We start from the raw sequence: 20174 nt of genomic DNA, 5'->3' as shown, positions 1-20174 counted from the left end.
GATTGATAGATGATAGATAGATAGATATAGATAGATAGATAGATAGATAGATAGATAGATAGATAGATAGATAGATGATAGATGATAGAAAAATGATAGATGATATAGATGATAGATAGATAGATAAATGATAGAGAGATAGATAGATGATAGATAGACAGAGATGATAGAGAGATAGATGATAGATAGATAGATAGATAGATGATAGATAGACAGACAGATAGAGAGATGATAGAGAGATAGACAGACAGAGAGAGAGAGATGATAGAGAGAGATATTCGGTTAAATCTAAATTTCACATACAAGAGAAAACATGTGCTGCCTTTTCTTTCCCTCTCCCCCATGACTCTACAAAAATTGCCTTTTTTCTTCACAACTTCATGGAGAGAACATTCCTTCTGGCCATACATCTTAACAATCTCAGCTCACAATCAATTTCCAGTTCTTCTCATACATCAAGCACTTTCACCTTTTCACTTAACTGAATGACTCTAAAGCTTCTCTTTAGCATATACACATTGCCAGCATCACCACTCTTCCACTTCGAGGCCACCATTAAGAGGTCACTTGAGGACAAGCACTGTAGTACCATGGCAGTGGATCTTGCTGACCAGTATGGCTACTATGTAAGAGGCTAGTAGCATAAATAACATGAATATGCTGGATAAAGGGATGGTCCACATCAGTCCAGGCAGGATGGGGCAGGATGATGAGATTGTGTCCCATTACTCAGACATTATGTAATCTGTGATTTAAATCGTTCAGCTTTTCTCTACATTTGAAACTACTGTTAATATGATAGAAAATCAAGATGTTCAACATTCTAATAGCACACCATTAGCAGATGTAAACATGTTTGAATCCCTGCTGCACTTTGCTTTCAGCGAGCCCTACCATCTTGTACTGAAAAGGAGTTTGAATTTGGGGAGGACTACCTTGCTCCTTTTCAGACTTATTCCATATTGTAAACACCAACTACTTTCTTCTTACAGGTGCATTTAAGTCTTTGCCTGGAATTCAACCTGGTGCCTGTATGAATCATGGACTTCGCAAACTGAAATGCACTCCCCCAAAAGGTTCAGTCACTTTCCTACCTCTAACCTCTCCTACAATGGGCTAAAAAGAATTAATGTTTACTGTTGAGCTAGAAACTTTCAAGCCACTGATCAGATTCATTAGACACTGAGTCAGTCAATCAAACTCCTGAGCAGTTTGTTTACCTGTTGTGTAATGTGTTATGGGACAATGGTTTTTCTTGTCATTGTCATTTACATAACATCAAAATGTCTTCTTGTGGGCATTGCTGTCAAGTAAAACAACTTCTCCAGCAGCCATTATATCAAACTTCTCCAACTATTACAATGCTTCTTGACCTAATCAGAATCACCAGGCAAACTAGAAAATAGCAAGGATCAGCTCTCCTCACGGAGATCTAACATAACTGATCAAAGATGCAACCAAGGCATAGGGAATTTTGTAGGCAGATGATTCTAAAATGCTCTGCTCCTGAAAGAGTAACACAAGTATTCTTAATGTCTCAATATTTAAGAGACACCCCTGAAACACTGTTTGGTTTTTCACTAACGCCTTCTAATGTACATCATGTCAACTTGGATGATTTGAGAAGGGTTATGAAATGGGCTAATCCTCAAATGTTAAATCTGTGGATAGGACTCTTTTCATCTCAGGAATTACAGACAGAGAAATGATGCCTTTTAATAGGGCAAGTCAGGGTCTGGCTATGTAGGCCAAGCTGGCCTTGAACTCCTGATCTTCTGCCTGCACCAAGTGCTGAGATTAATGTATGAATCACAGTGGCCTGCTCAGATATCCATTTATTGTTTCCTAATTTGAGAGAAAGAGAGAGGAAGAGGGTGAGGTAAAGGTGGGGGGAGGGAAGGAGAGTGGGGAGAGAGAGAGAGAGAGAGAGAGAGAGAGAGAGAGAGAGAGCCCAAACATCTGAATGCTCATTCTACAGAACATGTGAGGTCTCTTAGCCACAGTCAGACAGCATTTCTTGAACTAGCCTTAACTAATGGCACACAAACTAGTGGTGGTTTAACTGGTCTTTAACTAATGGTAGTTGCCTTAATTGGGCCTGTGCTCTGGGGATCTCAGATCCCTGTATTTAAGGGATGTTTTATTATGCCTACCACAATCCTGCCCTTTTGTGTTGCCGTAAGTAAAATTATCTATAATTTTTTGTCAGTTAGTTAATGTGAATTTGTACCCCAGGGTACAGTTTAAAAGCATAATACCACTTAGAAAATCACAAGCATCTAAATTACCCGAACCTTTGCCAGCAATGACATGTGGTGAATTGAACAATGTAATAGGTATTTTGTAATTCTCTACAATGATTTTATAAAATTGTCATGATCAAATTAGGAACTAAAGAAGACAAATTCATTCCCAGTAGATGCCAAAATCTAATCACTTACTTTAATTTGAATTCATAGAGACAGAAGTAAGCAGGGCTATAATGAGACATATTGCAGAGAATTTGTGACTAGGTGGCATTACCCTTCAAACCAAAACTCTTTCAGGTTGGTAAATATTTGTATGAGTGTCCATATTTTTTTAAGAAACTGAATCTAATGCAGAATGAGTTCTGAGAGGGTGTGATTTCTTATGCAGGCAGTAGTGGGATTACCAATGAAGTAAATAGAAAAGGAAAGAGGAACTCAGTTCTCTCCAAATCCTGAAGTCCAAAAAACCATGACTACTCCTCTGTGTGTGTGTGTGTGTGTGTGTGTGTGTATGAATGATGTGTGCATGCACATGCATGTGTGCAGGTGAGTGCACCCATGCATGCACATGCACGTGTGCAGGTGAGTGTACCCATGGATGCACATAAGGAGGCCAGAGGAGGATACTGGGTGTCTTCCTCTGTCACGCTCCACCTTATTCCCTTGAGACAGGGTCTCTCACTGACCCGGAAGCTCAGTGTTTTCACTAGGCTAGCTGGCCAGTGAGCTCCCAGAATCTGACCACCTCTTCCCTGAAATGCCAGTGGTGTTACACAGATACACACCCATGCCCAGCTTTTACCTGAATGCTGAGTATTCAAATTCAGGTCTTCATGCTTACACAGCTGGTGCTCCAACTCACTAAGCCATCTCCCCAGGCTGAGTGTTCATTTTCAAATGTGCTTTACCAAACTTACACAGAACAATTATTACATAGAAAATTATTCTCCAAATTAGCATTTAAAAAATGTTTACAGTGGGCATGATGATGCATATCTTTAATCCCAGGATTGTGGACGCACATACAGAAAGACTATTGCAAGTTCAAGGTGAAACTGGGTCATAGAGTAAATTCCAGGCTAATCTATATAGTGACAATCTGTCTCAGTTTCCAAAGGAGTTCTTACCTTACGCAATCAAAATGTGGAAGAAAATGCTTAGAAGGATGAGCAGTTTTCAAAATATATTTTGTGCTAGTTTGTAGCTAGATAGGAGAATGCTTTCCAGGCCTAACCAAGGCATTAGGCCTCATCATCAGCATTGTAAAACAATGTGAAAATATACCTATGTGCATTGCATTCAGCCTTCTTGTCCAACCAGCCATACAACAGATGAGAGTAGACCATGTGACTCCAGAAAAGAATAGATTTTCTAAACAGCTTAGTTAATATCCTTGCTAATGTGAATGAGCATGACTCCAATTCCTATTTTAAGTCAATTTCCACTGTGATCTAGGTTTTGACTGAGAGGGGCTTCTTTCTATACATACACATTTTTTTTGTTTGTTTTTTTCTTTTTGTCTTTTTGAGACAGGGTCTCCCTGGAACCCCAGTTGTCCTGGAGCTCACTATGTAGACCAGGCTGGCCTTGAACTCACAGAGATCCACCTGCCTCTGCCTCCCGAGTACTGGGATTAAAGGCATGTGCCAGCACACCTAGCCTACATACACATTTTTTTTATACTGACTTTTCAAATTTTGTGTCAGCCTATGGGCAATTTCCCCCGAGAAGAAATATGAAGCAAATGCAGAAAACTGAACTCAGTTGAACTGAGTTGTGTAGGAAAACACAAAAGGTACATATTCACATGACTCCAGCATGTACTATCTCACATGCATCTAGGTGCCGTAGCTATCTGCACCTGCTGCAGCACATCCTGCTGATTTTGGAATGCCCCCTCCATGAGTCTTTCCAAGCTGCAGCCCTCTGCCTCACACTTTCCACAAGCAAACAAGGTTCTTCAAGAAGCGAACTATTTATTGTAGTATGTACACATGTGTAGGCCTTTCCATATGCGAAACACCGTGCTAGGGTTTTCAGTGGGTTCCTACCTCTTCCATTGTTATCACTGAGGGAACGTTTGACTATTGCGACCCCCTTCTTATCCATTTTCCTCATAAGCCTGTGGATTTTAGTGTGTTGTATTATACAGCACTGCAATTTTTCAGTGCATCCACTGTACTGAGAAACTGGGATGATGAAGAAGCTTGGTTTGGCATTCCCGAAGTAAACAGTAAACTAAACTACTAAAACTTCAGCATGACTTATTAAGACGTATCTCAAATATCTGTCCTGAAACAAGACCATATTGCATTTTCCTGTGTATCTTTCTGTTGCACCTTTAGTTACTCTACCCCTTTCTATGAACTGACTGGACCAGCATCAGTGTTGGAAGGCACAAGAAAAAGGGGGGGGAATGTAACTGTGTTAGTAGAGTGCTTTCCTCGAATACACAAGGCCCCAGTAAGGCATAAACCAGGTGTGGTAGTTCAAGCTGACATTGCCAGCTACACAGCAAGTTCAAGACCAGCCTCAGATACAGAGAACCCTATACACACAGAGACAAAGGCAGAGGGTGAGAGGGTGAGAAGGGGGCCCCTCTCCATTGCCACTCAAAGAACTGAACTGTGTTGATTAGAGTGAACATGCAAGACCTTTCAGCATTATTTCTGGTTAAAATTTTATCTGGGCTTTTTCAGGAGTCAGCTCAATTATCATCATTCTTCCCAGCAGGTTCTCCCAAGCCTAAACTTTGGTCTCACCGACCAATGAGGTCATTTCTTTCATACACTGCTCACACAAAATTGCTGAAAATTATTTACAAGAATGCTACAGTCACTTAGGCACATTCCCAGTGTGCACACTAAAAGGAGAATGTTTTTTTAAGGCTGCTATTACCTTGTCACCAGAGGAGCAAAATATGGCAAGAGCTTGTGATCACCAGTAAACTTTCCCAGCAGCAATCCTCCACTGTCGTCTTTTTTTCACATTACATCATACATTCATTTATGAGTTACTATAATGGTGCATTTCTGTGGATGGTTCAGGAACCCAGACTCTTCAGCCTTTAAGAGTTAATCTTGGTTTACAACAAAGAGATTTAACTATCTGAGAAGCAACATAATAGAAAATCTTGAATACAGTACTATTCATGAAGTCACGATGCTGGGTTTCAGCTCACAGCTAACTACTAGCTTAGAGACCTTGGGCAAGTCACCTAAGCTGTCTACGAACGCTAACAGTACCTACCTCATAGGCTTATTGTGGGGATATGTAACTGTTACACAGTTACAACAGCCATAACTTACCTCAGGTATACCAGAGCCACAGGCATATGGTGCAAACACACGAACCAAGGAGACAGCCAGAAACGCAAACAGCAATGCCCATAGGATGTACATCAAGTAATTCAGAATGTACGCACTGGCGCCCTAAACAGCAGACACAAAACAAGGAAGAAGCGATGAGCCACATCAGGCCTGCACGGCATACCCAGCCCCACCTACTCCATCAGAAAAGTAAAACTATGATGGGCACAGACATGTTCACCTTGGGCCTGTGCAAACAAAAGGACCAGTGTGGATTGTATCAGTTATTACTATTGCTATAGCCACTACACACAAACAGCATCAGGTGTTTCTCTTGGAGCTATTTACACAAACCTTCCAGTGGGTGAAGACTCAGCAGGGATGGAAAGAAAAAGAATGATGCTTGGTTGCAATCACCACTTGCAGTGTGGTTAATGAAAGGTGTGGCACAGGAAACTCTGTCTGCTGCAAGACTCTGGAAGATTTGTTTTGTCTTGCCTGTGGTGGGTTGGTCTCACCTGTCATTACGGCCACACCAAGACTACAGCATGCAATGCCAATGAATAAGTGTCAGTACTGCATTTGAGAACATTGCTTCTCAAAGGGTGGTCCCTGAACCAATAGCATCAGCATCACCTGGGAGCTTGGTAGAAATCTAACCTGTCGGCCTACCCTAGAGCTACTAAACCAGATACTTCAGGCAAGGGCACAGCCCAGTGCATTTTAACAAGCACTAACATTTGCAAGAAGCTCATAGAGGGTAGCTGTTTGTGCATCCTCTTCAGAAGTATGCACTGGACCATTTACTCCGAAGTATCTAATGGGAGATTTTCTTTTCTGATACAAACACACAGATCTTTCTGGTAGAGGACCAGGAAGTCAACCTTATTTCCCAAGGCTTCAGAGTCTTCCTACCATCTGGATTATTCAAGTAAAGAGAAAAGAAACAGAGATCACCTACCTGCCAGGTCATGGCCATGGCCATATGTACGCCTATTAAATGCAAAAGCACGTTCTGGGAGACTGCACCACAAGCACATATATTCACACCCTATGTGGTGAGAAATAAGACTGAGGAATACCTTTCCCCCACTTAAATATATATGTTCTGGAGGCTAAAAAAGAATTTCAGATAGTAATAATTTGAAACAAAGTATAAATCTTAAAACTAGTTGAAAAGATAGGCAGCCATATTTCCCCCTGAAATGTACAGCAGGAAGAGAAGAAATAAAAGATGGCATTTAGCCAATCCCACCTGCACACTCCCATCAAACCAAGTAGAGAATTTATTTTTTGAAATAATGGAGAGCAGTGAGAACGTGTGAGATTTCAAGATCCCTGTCTACTTCAGAGATGTAAAAGAATAAATCTTTAAGTCCACTAAGAGACAGGTTTAGCAAAATGGCAAGGTACATTCCACATGTCTTCAGCTATAGGAAGTCTGTCAAAAACAAATAGGGGAGAACTGGAGAGATGGCTCAGAGGTTAAGAGCATTGGCTACTTTTTCAGAAGACTCAGGTTCCATCTAGCACCCACAGGGCAGCTAACAACTGTAACTCCAGTTCCAGAGGATCCAAGACCCTCTTCTGGCCTCTACAGGCATTGCATGTATGTAATACACTTACATACAAGCAGGCAAAACACTCATACACATAAAATAAAAATAAGCTTAAAAATAGGCAGGGAAAGAAAGGACAAAAAAAGTTCCAGGCCAGCTAGGGCTACATAGTGAGACCCTGTCTCAAGTCAGCAAGTAAGTAAGCAAGCAAGCAAGGAGGGAAGGAGGGAAGGAGGGAAGGAGGGAAGGAAGGAAGGAAGGAAGGAAGGAAAATAAATGACAAGTATCTTCCAAGCATAGCTATAGTTTGAACAGTCTTCCCATTACCCCTAATATGATATTTGGTCAGCTAGCTCCCCTCAACTGACTTTCTGATCCATCAGTGACCCATTAATCATTGTGGTAAGCAACGAATTTAGTTAGAAGTTAACCCTTTCCTGAGCTAAGATATCCATAATAAACTGATTCATTTCTAAATGCTGTGAAGGCAAGCAAAAGCCTAGAAACATCCTTTGAAACTGGGTAAGAAAAAGGCCATGGAATATAGTAATGAAAACCACACACTCATTAGGAAAGCTAGAATAAAAACAGATAGTAACAAGTGTTGGCAATAAGGCAGACAATTCAGGACCCTCACATATTGTTCAGAGGAATGAAAAATGGTGAAACCACTTTGGAATACATTCTACAAGTTCCTCAGGTTAAACCTAGAGTTCCACTCTCAACAAGAAGTTCCACTGGTAAGAAGTTCCACTGTAAGGTAAATGAAACATATGCCTAAAAAGTTTCCTATACTGTGGCTGGAGAGATGGCTCAGTGGTTAAGAGCAGTGGCTGCTCTTGCAGAGGACTTGGGTTCAGCTCTCAGCACCCACATGGCAGCTAACATCCATAACTCCAATTCCAAGGAATTTGATGCCCTCTTCTTACCTCTCTGAGCAATGCATGACATGGTACACTTACACAAATGCAGGCAATGTACTCAGACACATAAAATAAAAATAATAAAATATTTTCAAATGCTTAAAAAAAACTTGAACATAGATATTCACGGTGACAGTGTTCATACTGCCAAAAAGAAGTAAAAATGATGTACCAATAAATAAAAGGCAGTCTATCACTAAAATGAAATGCTATCATGAAAAGGAAAAAACTGATCCACACTACAAGAAACTTGGGGAACACCATGCTTAGTGACACAAAGTTCACATATGATTTGGTACTTATTCATATAAAGTTTTCAGAAAGGAAAATCTATAGAGACAAAAAGAAGAGTAATGATTGCTTGGGATTTTTTTTCATTTTGTTTAGTTAGGGGGTGTTAGAGATGAGATTTTCTAAAATTTGTTCATGTTGATCAAATTTTACAGTTCTGTGACTATATCAAAAGCCATTGACTTGTACTCTATTTGGAAAGACCTTATGTACTGTAAATCAGCTCACTAAAGCTGATATTTCTAAAATAGGTATCTTTTCTACTCAATTAGAACATATAAAATCAACCCCATTTTTTAGCATGATGAAGAAACCAGCTTCCAGAACTTGGAAAGATGAAGCAGGAGGACTGTTATGAGTTCTAGGCCAGGGTGGGCTACAGAGTGAGACCCTGTCTGGAAAAATGGATGAATGAATGAATGAATGAATGAATGAATGAGGGAGAGAGACAGAAAGGGAAGAAAGGAAGAAGGGCGAGAGGGAGGGAGGAAGAGAAAGAAAAGGCAAGCACAAGCATTCCTAAAATGCACATACAATGCCCATGAAAGTGCGCAAGGGCTTTCCAAGTGAAGTGTGAGCAGCAGAGCTCGATGAAAACAAGAGGCACCACTGGTAAGCCAAGGGGGATTATCAGAAGTAAAAAGCATGGGTGTTCAGGAATTGTAGATGATGGGGATTCCCAGCCAGGACCCTGCACAGACACCTACCTCTGACTGGTTCACCAGAAGCTCTGACCACTTTTGCCACAGGGGACACTTATCCCTGTCCTCAAAAGTGGTCTCACTGGATGTCCAGCAGCACTGCTCATGGCTGTACCAGAAGGCAGACAGACAGACCCCCTCCTTCAGGTCTGTCATCCAGTCGACAGCGAGATCGATGACCCCAGCCAAGGTGCCTAAAAGAGGAGCAGGAATAACTCAGAGGAATCACCCAATAGAGAGAAGACAGAGGGCACATGAGGCTGAGGACACAAGTGTGTTATGGCTACTACTGAAATTGACATCTGCTTTTACTCACCTAGAAGTCACCTGAGCATTTATGGTATGACCCAAGCACTGAACACTCCAACTAGAGACACAAAGGGCTCAGCAGCTTAAATCAGGTAGGTGGTTCCAATCAGGTAGGTGGTTCTATTACATGGAGACTGCAGGGGGGATCTTAGGATGCACTGGTTCCAATCAGGTAGGTGGTTCTATTACATGGAGACTGCAGGGGGGATCTTAGGATGCACTGGTTCCAATCAGGTAGGTGGTTCTATTACATGGAGACTGCAGGGGGATCTTAGGATGCACTGATCAGTTTCCAAGTTTTTAAGATTGGCAATATACATTATTTTAAAAAACCATAACCTAATGCTGGCATAGCTACACATTCCTATAACCCCAATGTTGGGGCCAATGACACAGGAGGATCCTGGGAGCTCACTGGCCAGCCAACCTAGCCAAAACAGCAAACTTCAGGTTCAAAGAGACACCCTGCCTCAAGGAAATAAGGTGGAAGGTGATAGCGGAAGACAGCTGATATCCTTCTCTGACCTCCACACACACATGCATACACCATATGCACACCCAAATACACGCCATACACTAACAAACAATGCTCCCTTCTTTTTAAATGTATTCATTAATTTCGTTTATTTATGTGTATTAGCATTTTGCCTGCATGTATTTAACTGCATCTGTGTTGCACAACGCCTTCACAGGTCAGAAGAGGGCGTTAGACTCCCTGGAACTGGAGTTTCGAATAGTTGTTAGCTGCCATGTGGGTGCTAGGAACCAAACCTGGGTCCTCTGTGAGAGCATCTAAGGTTCTTAACTGTTCAGCCACTTCCCCTAACTTTTCCTTTTTTGATGGCTCATTCTCATGAGCATGGAAGTAATTCGTGGTCCCACATTCCCCTCCAGCCTCCATCCTCTTTCTGCCTTTCTCTTCACTTGCCTCATCCCAGTTCATTCTCTCCTTCCACTAAGAAAACCCCATGCAACTAAGGCAATGGCCTGAGCCTAGTCTTCATTTTCCAGAACAGATTCTGCAAACAAGAGCCAACAGGTCAAATCTAGCCCACTGACTTTCTATTAATAAAGTTTCACTGCAGTACATACTGTTTGACTATGTACCGACTGTCACTGTTTTGCTGCTACAGTGGCAGAACCGGATTCCTGAGACAGGAACTACAGGGCTCACAAAGCTGAAAATAGTAAAGGGTTGTCAACCCTAGGTTTAGACCTTTCAGCATCATTGGGAACTTTGGACAACGTCATTCTTTTGTAAATGCCTCTTCCCATGCGTTCTACTATGTTAAACTCTCTTGGTTTTGTCAGACAAAAGTGATGGGGAGATATGGGAGGAGTAGGAGGGGAGGGAGTGGGCGTGGATTTGATCAAAACACTTTCTATGCATGTATGAAATTCTCAACAATTTCTTTTTGTCTTTTTGAAGCAGGATCTCCCTGTAGCCCCAGCTGTCCTGGAACTCATTATGTAGAGCAGACTGGCCTTGAACTCACAGAGATCCACCTGCCTCTGCCTCCCAGGTACTGGGACAACAGGTGTGTGCCACCACGCCCAGCTTCAACAATTCTTTTAAAGTGAAAAAAGATATTGTGTATGAAATACACAAAACTCAATAAAAAATAAGATAAAACAACAACAACAAAAAACTCTCTGTTTCCTCCCCATGGCAGGCAATCTTCTGTTAGTATTCTACATTCCAGCGAGGTAGCACCTCCTTCGGGAGCCTTTCCTGATTTCCTAAGCATGATCTACGTGTGCTTTTAGGGTACTGCATATCTCCTGTCCTTCTACCATCTCTTTGCTATTCACATCCTAATATCATGATTAGCTACACAAATGTATGATTCTGTGTGTGTGTACACATATGTACCTATACTTCCACTAGTTTATATAGTGGGAAGAAAAGGTTTTAGTTATCTCGTTCCTGTGCCACAGTATGGGTCAAGCCAAGCATCTGGACCTTGGATCTTCTCCAAAAGACACACATATTGTATCAATCCATTTATATGTAATGTCCAGAATAGGCCAATATACACAGATAGAAAGTAGATTAGTCATGATTTAGGGCTGGAAAGGAAGGTTGGCCCTTCATAGCTAAAAGGTGCAGACAGTATTTATGAGGATGACAAAGCTATTCTAAAATTGGTTACGGTGATGGCTGAAAAACTCTGGGAATATACTAAATCCCACTGAATTGTAGACTTTAACTGAGTTAATTGTACAGTATGTAGATTATAACTCAGTAGTAATGCTGTTACATACACACGCAGCAGGTGAGGGAGATAGGCTCAAAGAGGGAGAGATGTGAATTTCCGTGAAGTTACCAGAGAAAGTTTCAAGTGAGTGACATTTGAACAAGATTCGTTGAGCACCCCAAGTTCCATTATTGTTCACTCACAATTGCATTATTCCACACCCAATCTCATTTGCGGATTCCAGTTGTTTTGGGAGTGCTCCCTGCTTTGTTCAATGGTGCAACAGTGCCACCCTGTGGTAGATCCTGGTAAATTAGCTGTGCAGAAGACAGGAGCTTTCCATAAGGGAGCCCAAAATAAAACAGTCCAGGAGCCACTAAGGGGATAACCAGCCTGGCAGCTGGACATTGGAGTCCCCTCTACCATCAGAGCACTGGGAAATGGTACAGCTTGCTAGATCTCCCTCCAATAGGCATCCAAATCCAAAGAACAGTTGAGGAGCCTGTTTCCAATAGCCCATCATTCTTCACCCTAGTGCTTGCTACTGTGTCTATAGGATCAGCTTTCTAAATGTCTCTTGCCTCTGACTGCACATTAAGATCAAGAAGGTGGCTAGAAGATGGCTCCGTGGTTAAAATTTCTTACTATTCTTGCAAAGGACCCAAAGTTTGATTCCAAGCGCCCATTTCAGGCAGCTCACAACCACCTATAACTCCAGCTTCATCAGCCTCTGGCTTCTGCATTCATGTGCACATACCCCACACAGACACAAACACATACACACAATTAAAAGTAATTTTTTAAAACTTAAGATTATGAAGTGGAAAGGAGAGGGTCTTCACAGTGGCAGGGTGTTCTCTCCAAAAAGGCAGTTTAGTTGAAGCTCGGTAATAGCATATTTAAGTCTTCCAGTGATTCTTTTTGAATGGACTGATGGGTACTGAGATTAGGAAAGTGGATAATGAGAAGTCTCCAAGGGTCAGAAAAACGTACAGGCTGGATGCAACTGGACTGGACTCACCTCAGATCCTGTGGGTGACTACCATTATTTTGAATGTCACAGCATTTTAATCTGTCATTTCAGGGTTTGCAATTAGTAGGAAAAGCCAATCTCATGCAGATTAAAATATTTCCAAATTTAGTCAACCCCCTCCCCACAACCATGTACAATAGAATATAAAATGTGTTTCAGTAAGTACCAGGGATGCTCATAAACCTATTCATTGTGTGAAAAGAGCCAAGCAGTGCTGTCATAGCTTTCCAGAAGCCCACACTTGGACTCCTGCGTTGGACTTGATGGTAGATTCTAGAAGAAACACATGGAGACATATTTTGCTCTTAAACATTTCAAGCGGTAAGTCCCTTTGATAGAGTTAAAAGAGAAACACTTCAGGTCCAGTGTCCTTCAAGACAGCTTGGGAGTTCCATGGGAGCACGGCACGCCTCTAAACATACCTGCCAGCAACCCAATAAGCAGCATCACCACCCATCCTGACCAGGCATCCAACAGACTCTTGATGAACTCCCAGATCGACTCCTTGCTTTTGCTGGTTATCTAGGAAGGAAGCACAAAGAGCAGTTATCTCTCAGGACACATTTCCAGTTCATGCTTCTTCCCTTGAAATGCTTTCCTTGGGAAACAGAGCCATTGAGAAGATGAATATAATTTAGCCACTAAATTCCCAATCACGTTTTTCTTGCAGCAACACATCACAACGATCAAATGGGCTTTCCAGTTCACAAGGCTATGAAGATGTCATAGTGCTCTTCAAAGAATTACAGTACCTAAAAAGGCACTTAATTTAAAAACATAGTGAGTCTGGTTTGCTCTTTGATTATTTAAAATCCATTCTGAAGGGAGACATTGATCCCGGGTAGCCAGTTGGAATATGAGTAACTATTTTAACTTATGTTGTAAGGTCTGTTCACTGAAAAGCCTAGCCAACCGACTGCATTGCCTACACTGAGGTTCCATTTTCCCAGCATGAGCTTTATACCCACTATGTGGAACATGGCTTTGCACAGCACATATACAAGCCAGTGCACATGAGGATAGTGCTCCTTTCCTTCCCCATGCTGGTAGAGCCTTGCAACATCATCCCCCTCCCAACAGCTTGCAGTGCTGCTTGACAAACATTTCTGTTTCCCTCCCACACACCTACTTGCTTCTTCCAAGTCTCTGGCTCTGACTGCCACCTGCCTCTCTCTGTACCTAGAAAATCCTGACATTTCCCAGGCCGTGCTTCCCCCGCCGCTTATTTTTCTACTTTCCCCCTTTCATGCCAACCTCCATGGAATGACATGACACAATACTCTCTGCTTCAGTTCTGCCTGAAGAAGCTCTTCCCTAGGAGCGTTGAATTGCACCTACCTCACCTGTCTGAAAAGGGTGACACTCCCTCCTCTTCCTACTGGGGAACACTCCTGACAGGATCCCCCTTCACCCATACCAACTTCTTCCAAGTCTATGGCTCTGACTCTACCTGCCTCCTTCTGCACCTAAAAGACCTTGACTTTTCTAGGGCTCTGCCCCACTCCCTGCTTCTTTCTTTAGGGACTTGGGCTCCTCTGGCCACTCCTCAAGTTTCAGCAGCCATTTCTATGCTAGGGGCCCTTCAATTTCCAGGGAGAGCCCTAACCTCACACTGGGTTATAGAGTTCTTGGTTTGCTGATTCTCAGGCTTCCTATCATCACATCTCACCCTTTCCTCCACTACTTAACAGAGGCATAACCTGATCTAACCAGAGTCTACTGTTCTTTAACTCCACTCCCTCCCCTAAAGCCTGCCCATGGCTTGACCCTATCCCTGTCTCTGTGTTCACTTCTCGGCCTTCAGGCAGAATTCCCCCTTTCTCTTGAACACACTTCTAGCTTCCTATTTTCCCCCTTCAGTACATCTTTACTGTACTCTAGCCTTCAGCACAAACTTCTCCCTATGGTCCACTTAATCATTCCCAACACAGCCCCATGGCCCACATTTTTAGATTTATCTCCATTTCTTTCTTTCTGTGAACCCTCCCACAAATCCCAGGACTTCCCTGAATGATCCAAATATACACGTTCTTTCAGGCTTCTGTAACTTAAAAATGTTACTCCTGGTGTTTAGAACCCTGTCCCTCTCTGACTAGCAAATTGTTAGTTTTACTTAGAGACCAATTAAAATTTTACCCTTTCTGAAAAACCCTGCCCTGAGTTCCTCCTAAATGATTCCACAGCACTTGCCATGTTGTGGCCCATTCCAGTGTACAATGATTGCCAGCTAGACGCACTGCCATGCACCAAATGCATTTGCTGTTTGTTTTTAGATAAGGTCTCCTATAGCCCAGGCTGGCCTTCAACTCACTATGTCACTGAGAATGCGTGGAATTCCTGATCCTCCTACCTCTGACTCTTGAGTGCTGGGATTCTAAGCATGTGCCACCATACCCTGTGTGATAGTTTAAGTTTACACTGATTGTCAGCTAGATGCCTGGCAGTGAGGTGATGTGCTTACACACACACACACACACACACACACACACACACACACACAACACAATCTCATTCAGTCTTCAGTGTAATCACCTTCATCCTCAAGGAAGAAAAAATGAGGCCCAGAAATGTCAGCCCCCAACTCATCCAACCTGAAGGTGTCAATGGCAGGATGTGGCTCCAGTGTGTCTGTGTCTGGTGCTGGGGTTCCTTCCTTGGTTACACACCACATTTTTATCCAAAAGTACCTGCTATTGCTTCTCAGTCTGTATCTCTGCCTTCCTACTAGCGCCTTCCCTCTATGGAATGAGCATGTGATTTGCAAGCCTCAGACATAGCTCCTAACCTACAAATGGAAGCACAGTGGAGCCATCAGTAGATACTGCTTTAGCGTTGTGCCACCTACCTTTCTGTGTCTGTCAGTGTCCCGGGACTTTTCCCTAAGCCAGTCTATGGTATGGAAGTCTTCATAGGTCCCCACATCAGGGAAGGGTTCGTCGAGGAAGTCCATCAGGTTTCCAGAGCCACTCATGGCTCCTGCACTGACCATGCTAGTTACTCCTGGAAGAGAAATCCAGCTATTAAACTGTAAACAGGGCTGGTGAGAAGACCAGGAAGAGTGCCTGCCTAGCATGCATGAGGCCCTGGGTTAAATCCTCAGCTCCACAATGAATCAATAAAGCAGGGTTTCTACAAGAACATGGCAGAATAATTCTCAAACTCCATTTCCTTTTCTTTTACTTTTTTTTATTCAACACACTGAGCATAGAACCTTGTAATGTATGTTTCTGTTGAAATACACTATATTTTTGTATACATAATTTATACAGTATCACTAAACTCAACTAATTGCACCACTGCTGAAGTTTGAACTAAGGTTCTCTGTCACACCTTTTTTTTCCCACAAAGCCCATCACAAACAACCTTCTCACACATGGGAACATGAGTAACAGTGCAGCATTGCATTTCAATGTCACTTTAAATAACAAAATTACCAACAAAGGGAACATAGTATTTTTTAAGTGAAACTGAACACATCAGAAAAAGGCCACTTGTTCATAGTATGACAGTGGAAACACTGGCAGAATGTCATCTTCTTGGGTCAAAGCTGGCAGTTGTGCTTCTAACAACTTGAACTTTTTGCCATTCTGCACAATTTACAAGTCAGTGAACAATCTCTAAAGCACTACAAGTACTGACTCTGGAGTACTATAGTTTGGTTGTTGAATGTGCCCTAAAAGTCTATGTGTTGCATACTTTACCCTCATGGAGGTGCTATTGGGGGGGTGGATGAAACCTTTAAGTGGTAGAGCCCTATAGGGCTGGAAAGACGATCAGCAGTTAAGAGCACTGAATGGTCTCTTAAGAGGACTCAGGTTTGGCTCCCAGCATCTATACGGTGGCTAACAACCATCCACAACTCGAGCTCCAGCGGTTCTGATTCTCCCTTCTGGCCTCGACCAGCGTCACATGCAGGGGTGCACTTGCAAACACGTAGCCAAAACATTTTTAAAAATAAAAAAGAAGTGAAGTCTAGTGGAAGGTCCTTAAGTGATGAGATGTGTACCCCAAAGGGGAGTGTGGGGGTCCAGCTCCTCCCTCCCATCTTGTGTCCTGAATGTAATGTTAAATGTCTGTTCCACCACAAAGTCCTTACTTGATGTCATCATAATCCTAAAGCAAGGGGGGTAACTGATCATGGGCTGGAACTGCCAAGACCATGAGCTAAAACAAACCTTTCTTCTTTATAGGTTGACTAGATCAAATATTTTGTTACAGTGACACAAAGTTGACTAACACATAAAGTGGCACATTTTAGTAAATACGCAAATTTGCAAATACAGTCAATGAATCATGACCAACTATATACATTTGCAAAGAACCTCATGTATTTCAAAAGGGACATAGCAAAAGGAAAGAGTCAGAGAGGCAAAAAAAAATGTAATCAAACTAATCATTGGTTCTTCTGGAAGGCAAAATAGACTAGAGACGCAAGCAGATTATGTGGCTGTCACCACAGACATCCAAATATACAGGAGATCCAGAGGCACTTTCATTCAACAGTGACAGTCAAAGCAATCTGCAGGTGGCAGCAGCCCTCTACCATTGAGGTAGATAAGAGCAGTAGGACAGTCTGGCATGACCCAAGAGCCACGCAAGGCTGGCAGCACAGTGTCCTGGCCAAGAGGCTCCCAGGCCAAGAGGCTCCCAGGCCAAGGGGCTCCCAGGCCAAGAGGCTCCCAGGCCAAGAGGCTCCCAGGCCAAGGGGCTCCCAGGCCAAGAGGCTCCCAGGCCAAGGGGCTCCCAGGCCAAGAGGCTCCCAGGCCACTCATTTTTTTTTTTTGATATTTGTGAGACAGGGTCTCCCTGTAGCCCCAGATGACCTGGAACTATGTAGACCAGGCTAGTCTCAAACTCACAGAAATCCACTTGCCCTGCCTCCCAAGTACTGGGATTAAAGGCATGTGCCACCACTCCTGGCCAGACACTCATTTTTATTTTTTTCTTAAAATACAGTCAAAAGAGCTCCTGCTGTCAGGACAGTAAAAGAGTTGAATGCCTAAGATAACAATTCCATCCCCATTCTTCAGTTTCCCCTGTTCTGGAAACTAATCCCAAATGAATCTCCCATGTTCCCTGCCACCCTCAGAGTCTCATTTCTAGATCACATAGGAACCAATTTGAGACATAGAAAAATTTTATAGCAGGACCAATGCTCATCCAAGTTAGCAGAAAAAAAATCATTCACTTGTACAGAGACGGGAAGCTGGAAAACACACTAAATAAAAATTACTTTGGCAAAAAGCATGGAAATTTGAATTATAGGATAAGGACCACAAAAGTCCTGGAATCAATGGTTAAAACACTGAAGGTAGTTACAAAAATATTTGAGTGTGGACTTTTCTCCTTCCTTTATATATTAATGTATCTGGAGTGCTCAACCATGTCCTGATGAAAATGCACTTTAATCAAATTAAAAAGTCACTATGGGCAAAGTAGGGTAATCAACTTACAAGCAATAAAACCACCCCAGTGACTGATTTATTGACCATCTGTGCAACTCAGCTATTTTCAGACTTTGGAAGTTTGAGGTCTAAGCTGTGCCAAGTTGAAAACTATACCTACTCATGAGTACCCAGGGAAGAATCACATTCCATAAGTCAGTAGCAACCAATAACATAACCAATAATATAAGGGAAGGAATAAACTTAAAAAGCAGAGGTATCATTCTCATCTTTACAAAAGCAAGATGGTTATAATCTCTCACGATATGTGGTAAAGAAAAATCTCTGATGGGGGAAGATAAGATGACAGGCTGCTGACCCACAATGCAAAGGCCTTGTCAAAAAAAAGCTCAGCTGACAGAAGAATTGCACAGGCTTTGACAGTCTACTAAAGAGAGATAGATGCTGGACAGGGTGACTCATGCTTGTAATTCCAGCACTTGGGAGGCTGAGACACAAAGATTGCCTTGAGTTCAAGACCACACTGGGCTACAGACTGAGACACTCCCTAAAAACAAACAAAAAGTAGTTGATACAACCTAAAACGTAACCAAATCTGTCATACAACTACTCTAGGCAGAATCCTCTGTTCACCATTGTGTGTACCATATCAGCTGGCCTGCCAGTTTCCAGGGATTCCCGTGTCTCAATTTCCCATCTCATCATAGGAGCACTGGGATTACAGATGAATGGGTATGCTAGTGCACTCAGCTTTACATGGGTTCTGGAGACCTGAAGTCAAGTCCTTACCCTTGCATGCCAAGTGCTTTACTCACTGAGTCATCTCCACAGCCCATCCATATGTAGACTTTGATGGAGCATGTCAAGTATCACCATTAGGATCAGAATTAGTAGAAGAAAGTAAACATGATCTAGTCGACTGAATTTTGATTACCTCCCAGGGACCTCAAAAGAGTTGGTGACATCACTTCTGAGATTGGGGTTAAGAGTTGAGGAGAAGAGAGGGCCAGGAAAGTACAAAAACAGAATCTGGGTGGGAAAAATGGAAGGGACACTATTTGGGACCCAGTGCGATGGAAGGGATGGAGGACAATCTTGAGTCCATCCAGATATGGGTATAACAGGTTAGTGTGTGGCTTGGATCTCCCACCTGAGAAATAACCTTAACAATTCTGTCAGCTCAGTTTGGTACGGGAACCCTGAGTTTGCTCCTTTTACCAGTTTTCTTTCCTTATTTCTAACAGGTACATTTCTTCTGGCAGATGACAGCTCTGCTAATGACATGAGGTAATGGTTTCAATGGCACATCCTGCAGCCTGGCACTGAGATTTCTGCCTGTTCTGGATCACCTAGATCAAGTCTCTACAAATTGCAATCCATGGGAAAAATCGGGCTACCGAGCTTTGCAAATAAAAGTTTACTGGCACACAGTCATACCTACTTGTCTATGCCTCTTCTCATGCTGCAACAGCAGAACTAAATAGATAAAGCAAAAATCACAAGACCCACAGCATCTAAAACACTTACTATCTTTCTATAGAAAGTATTTGTTGACCCCGATCTATGCAGGATCGAAAAAACGGTCCATATTCTATAGCACAGTCTGAATCCACTACCTTTCCAATGCGGATTAGCAGCTTCCCTTCATTAACACATAGAATCTGTTTCCCTACTCCCTGAATCAGGGCTAGTCTTCTGACAGATGAAAGAGCATACATATGCTAAGCTAGAACCCAGGAGACAACACAGACTCTACTTGCTTTTTGTTTTCAGGCCTTGACCTCCACCATAAGAAGCAGCCTCAGGAGCCTGGTGTGTGGTACTCACCTTTAATCCCAGCACTTGGGAGGCTGAGACAGGGAGATGAGTATGAGATCGAGGTTAGCTTGGTCTCCATAGCAAGTTCCAGGCCAGGTGGGCCTAGAGGGAGACCCTGTCTCTCTTTCTCTGTCTCTCTGTCTCTCTCTCGCACACACACACACACACACACACACACACACAGTTAGAATGCTGGGTGATATCAGGTGGAATTGCACTGGCTTTCCTGAGCAGGTGCATCCCATACTATCCAGGCCCAACTGACCATGGGTACATGAGTGAGCCCAACCAAGAGAGACAGTTTTGGTCAAGCAAACCAACCAGCTAACTTGCAGGCTTGGAATGATATGACATAGTTATTGACGGGCCCTTGGTATACC

General features: G+C 42.7%; 1 protein-coding gene across 2 annotated transcripts in view; it reads right to left on the bottom strand.

Annotated features, from left to right (window-relative positions):
• Positions 1 to 15974, bottom strand: part of Clcn4 (chloride voltage-gated channel 4) — a 55266-nt gene extending 39292 nt beyond the window's left edge. For both annotated transcript variants that reach the window (XM_008843539.2, XM_008843540.2), the window contains exons 1-5: positions 15962 to 15974; positions 15417 to 15571; positions 12994 to 13093; positions 9038 to 9225; positions 5558 to 5680 (exon numbers count right to left, since the gene is read on the bottom strand). In XM_008843539.2, the coding sequence (XP_008841761.1) occupies positions 5558 to 5680; positions 9038 to 9225; positions 12994 to 13093; positions 15417 to 15560 (555 nt within the window). In that variant the 5' untranslated portion in view covers positions 15561 to 15571; positions 15962 to 15974. The remainder of the gene's footprint in view (positions 1 to 5557; positions 5681 to 9037; positions 9226 to 12993; positions 13094 to 15416; positions 15572 to 15961) is intronic.
• Positions 15975 to 20174: the final 4200 nt, after the last annotated feature.

The sequence above is a fragment of the Nannospalax galili genome, unplaced genomic scaffold, assembly GCF_000622305.1.
Source record: "Nannospalax galili isolate Female #2095 unplaced genomic scaffold, S.galili_v1.0 scaffold862, whole genome shotgun sequence".
NCBI classification, from domain to species: Eukaryota; Metazoa; Chordata; class Mammalia; order Rodentia; family Spalacidae; genus Nannospalax; species Nannospalax galili.
Note: the sequence above shows the minus strand (reverse complement) of the source record. Positions and strands in the feature narration are given on the sequence as shown.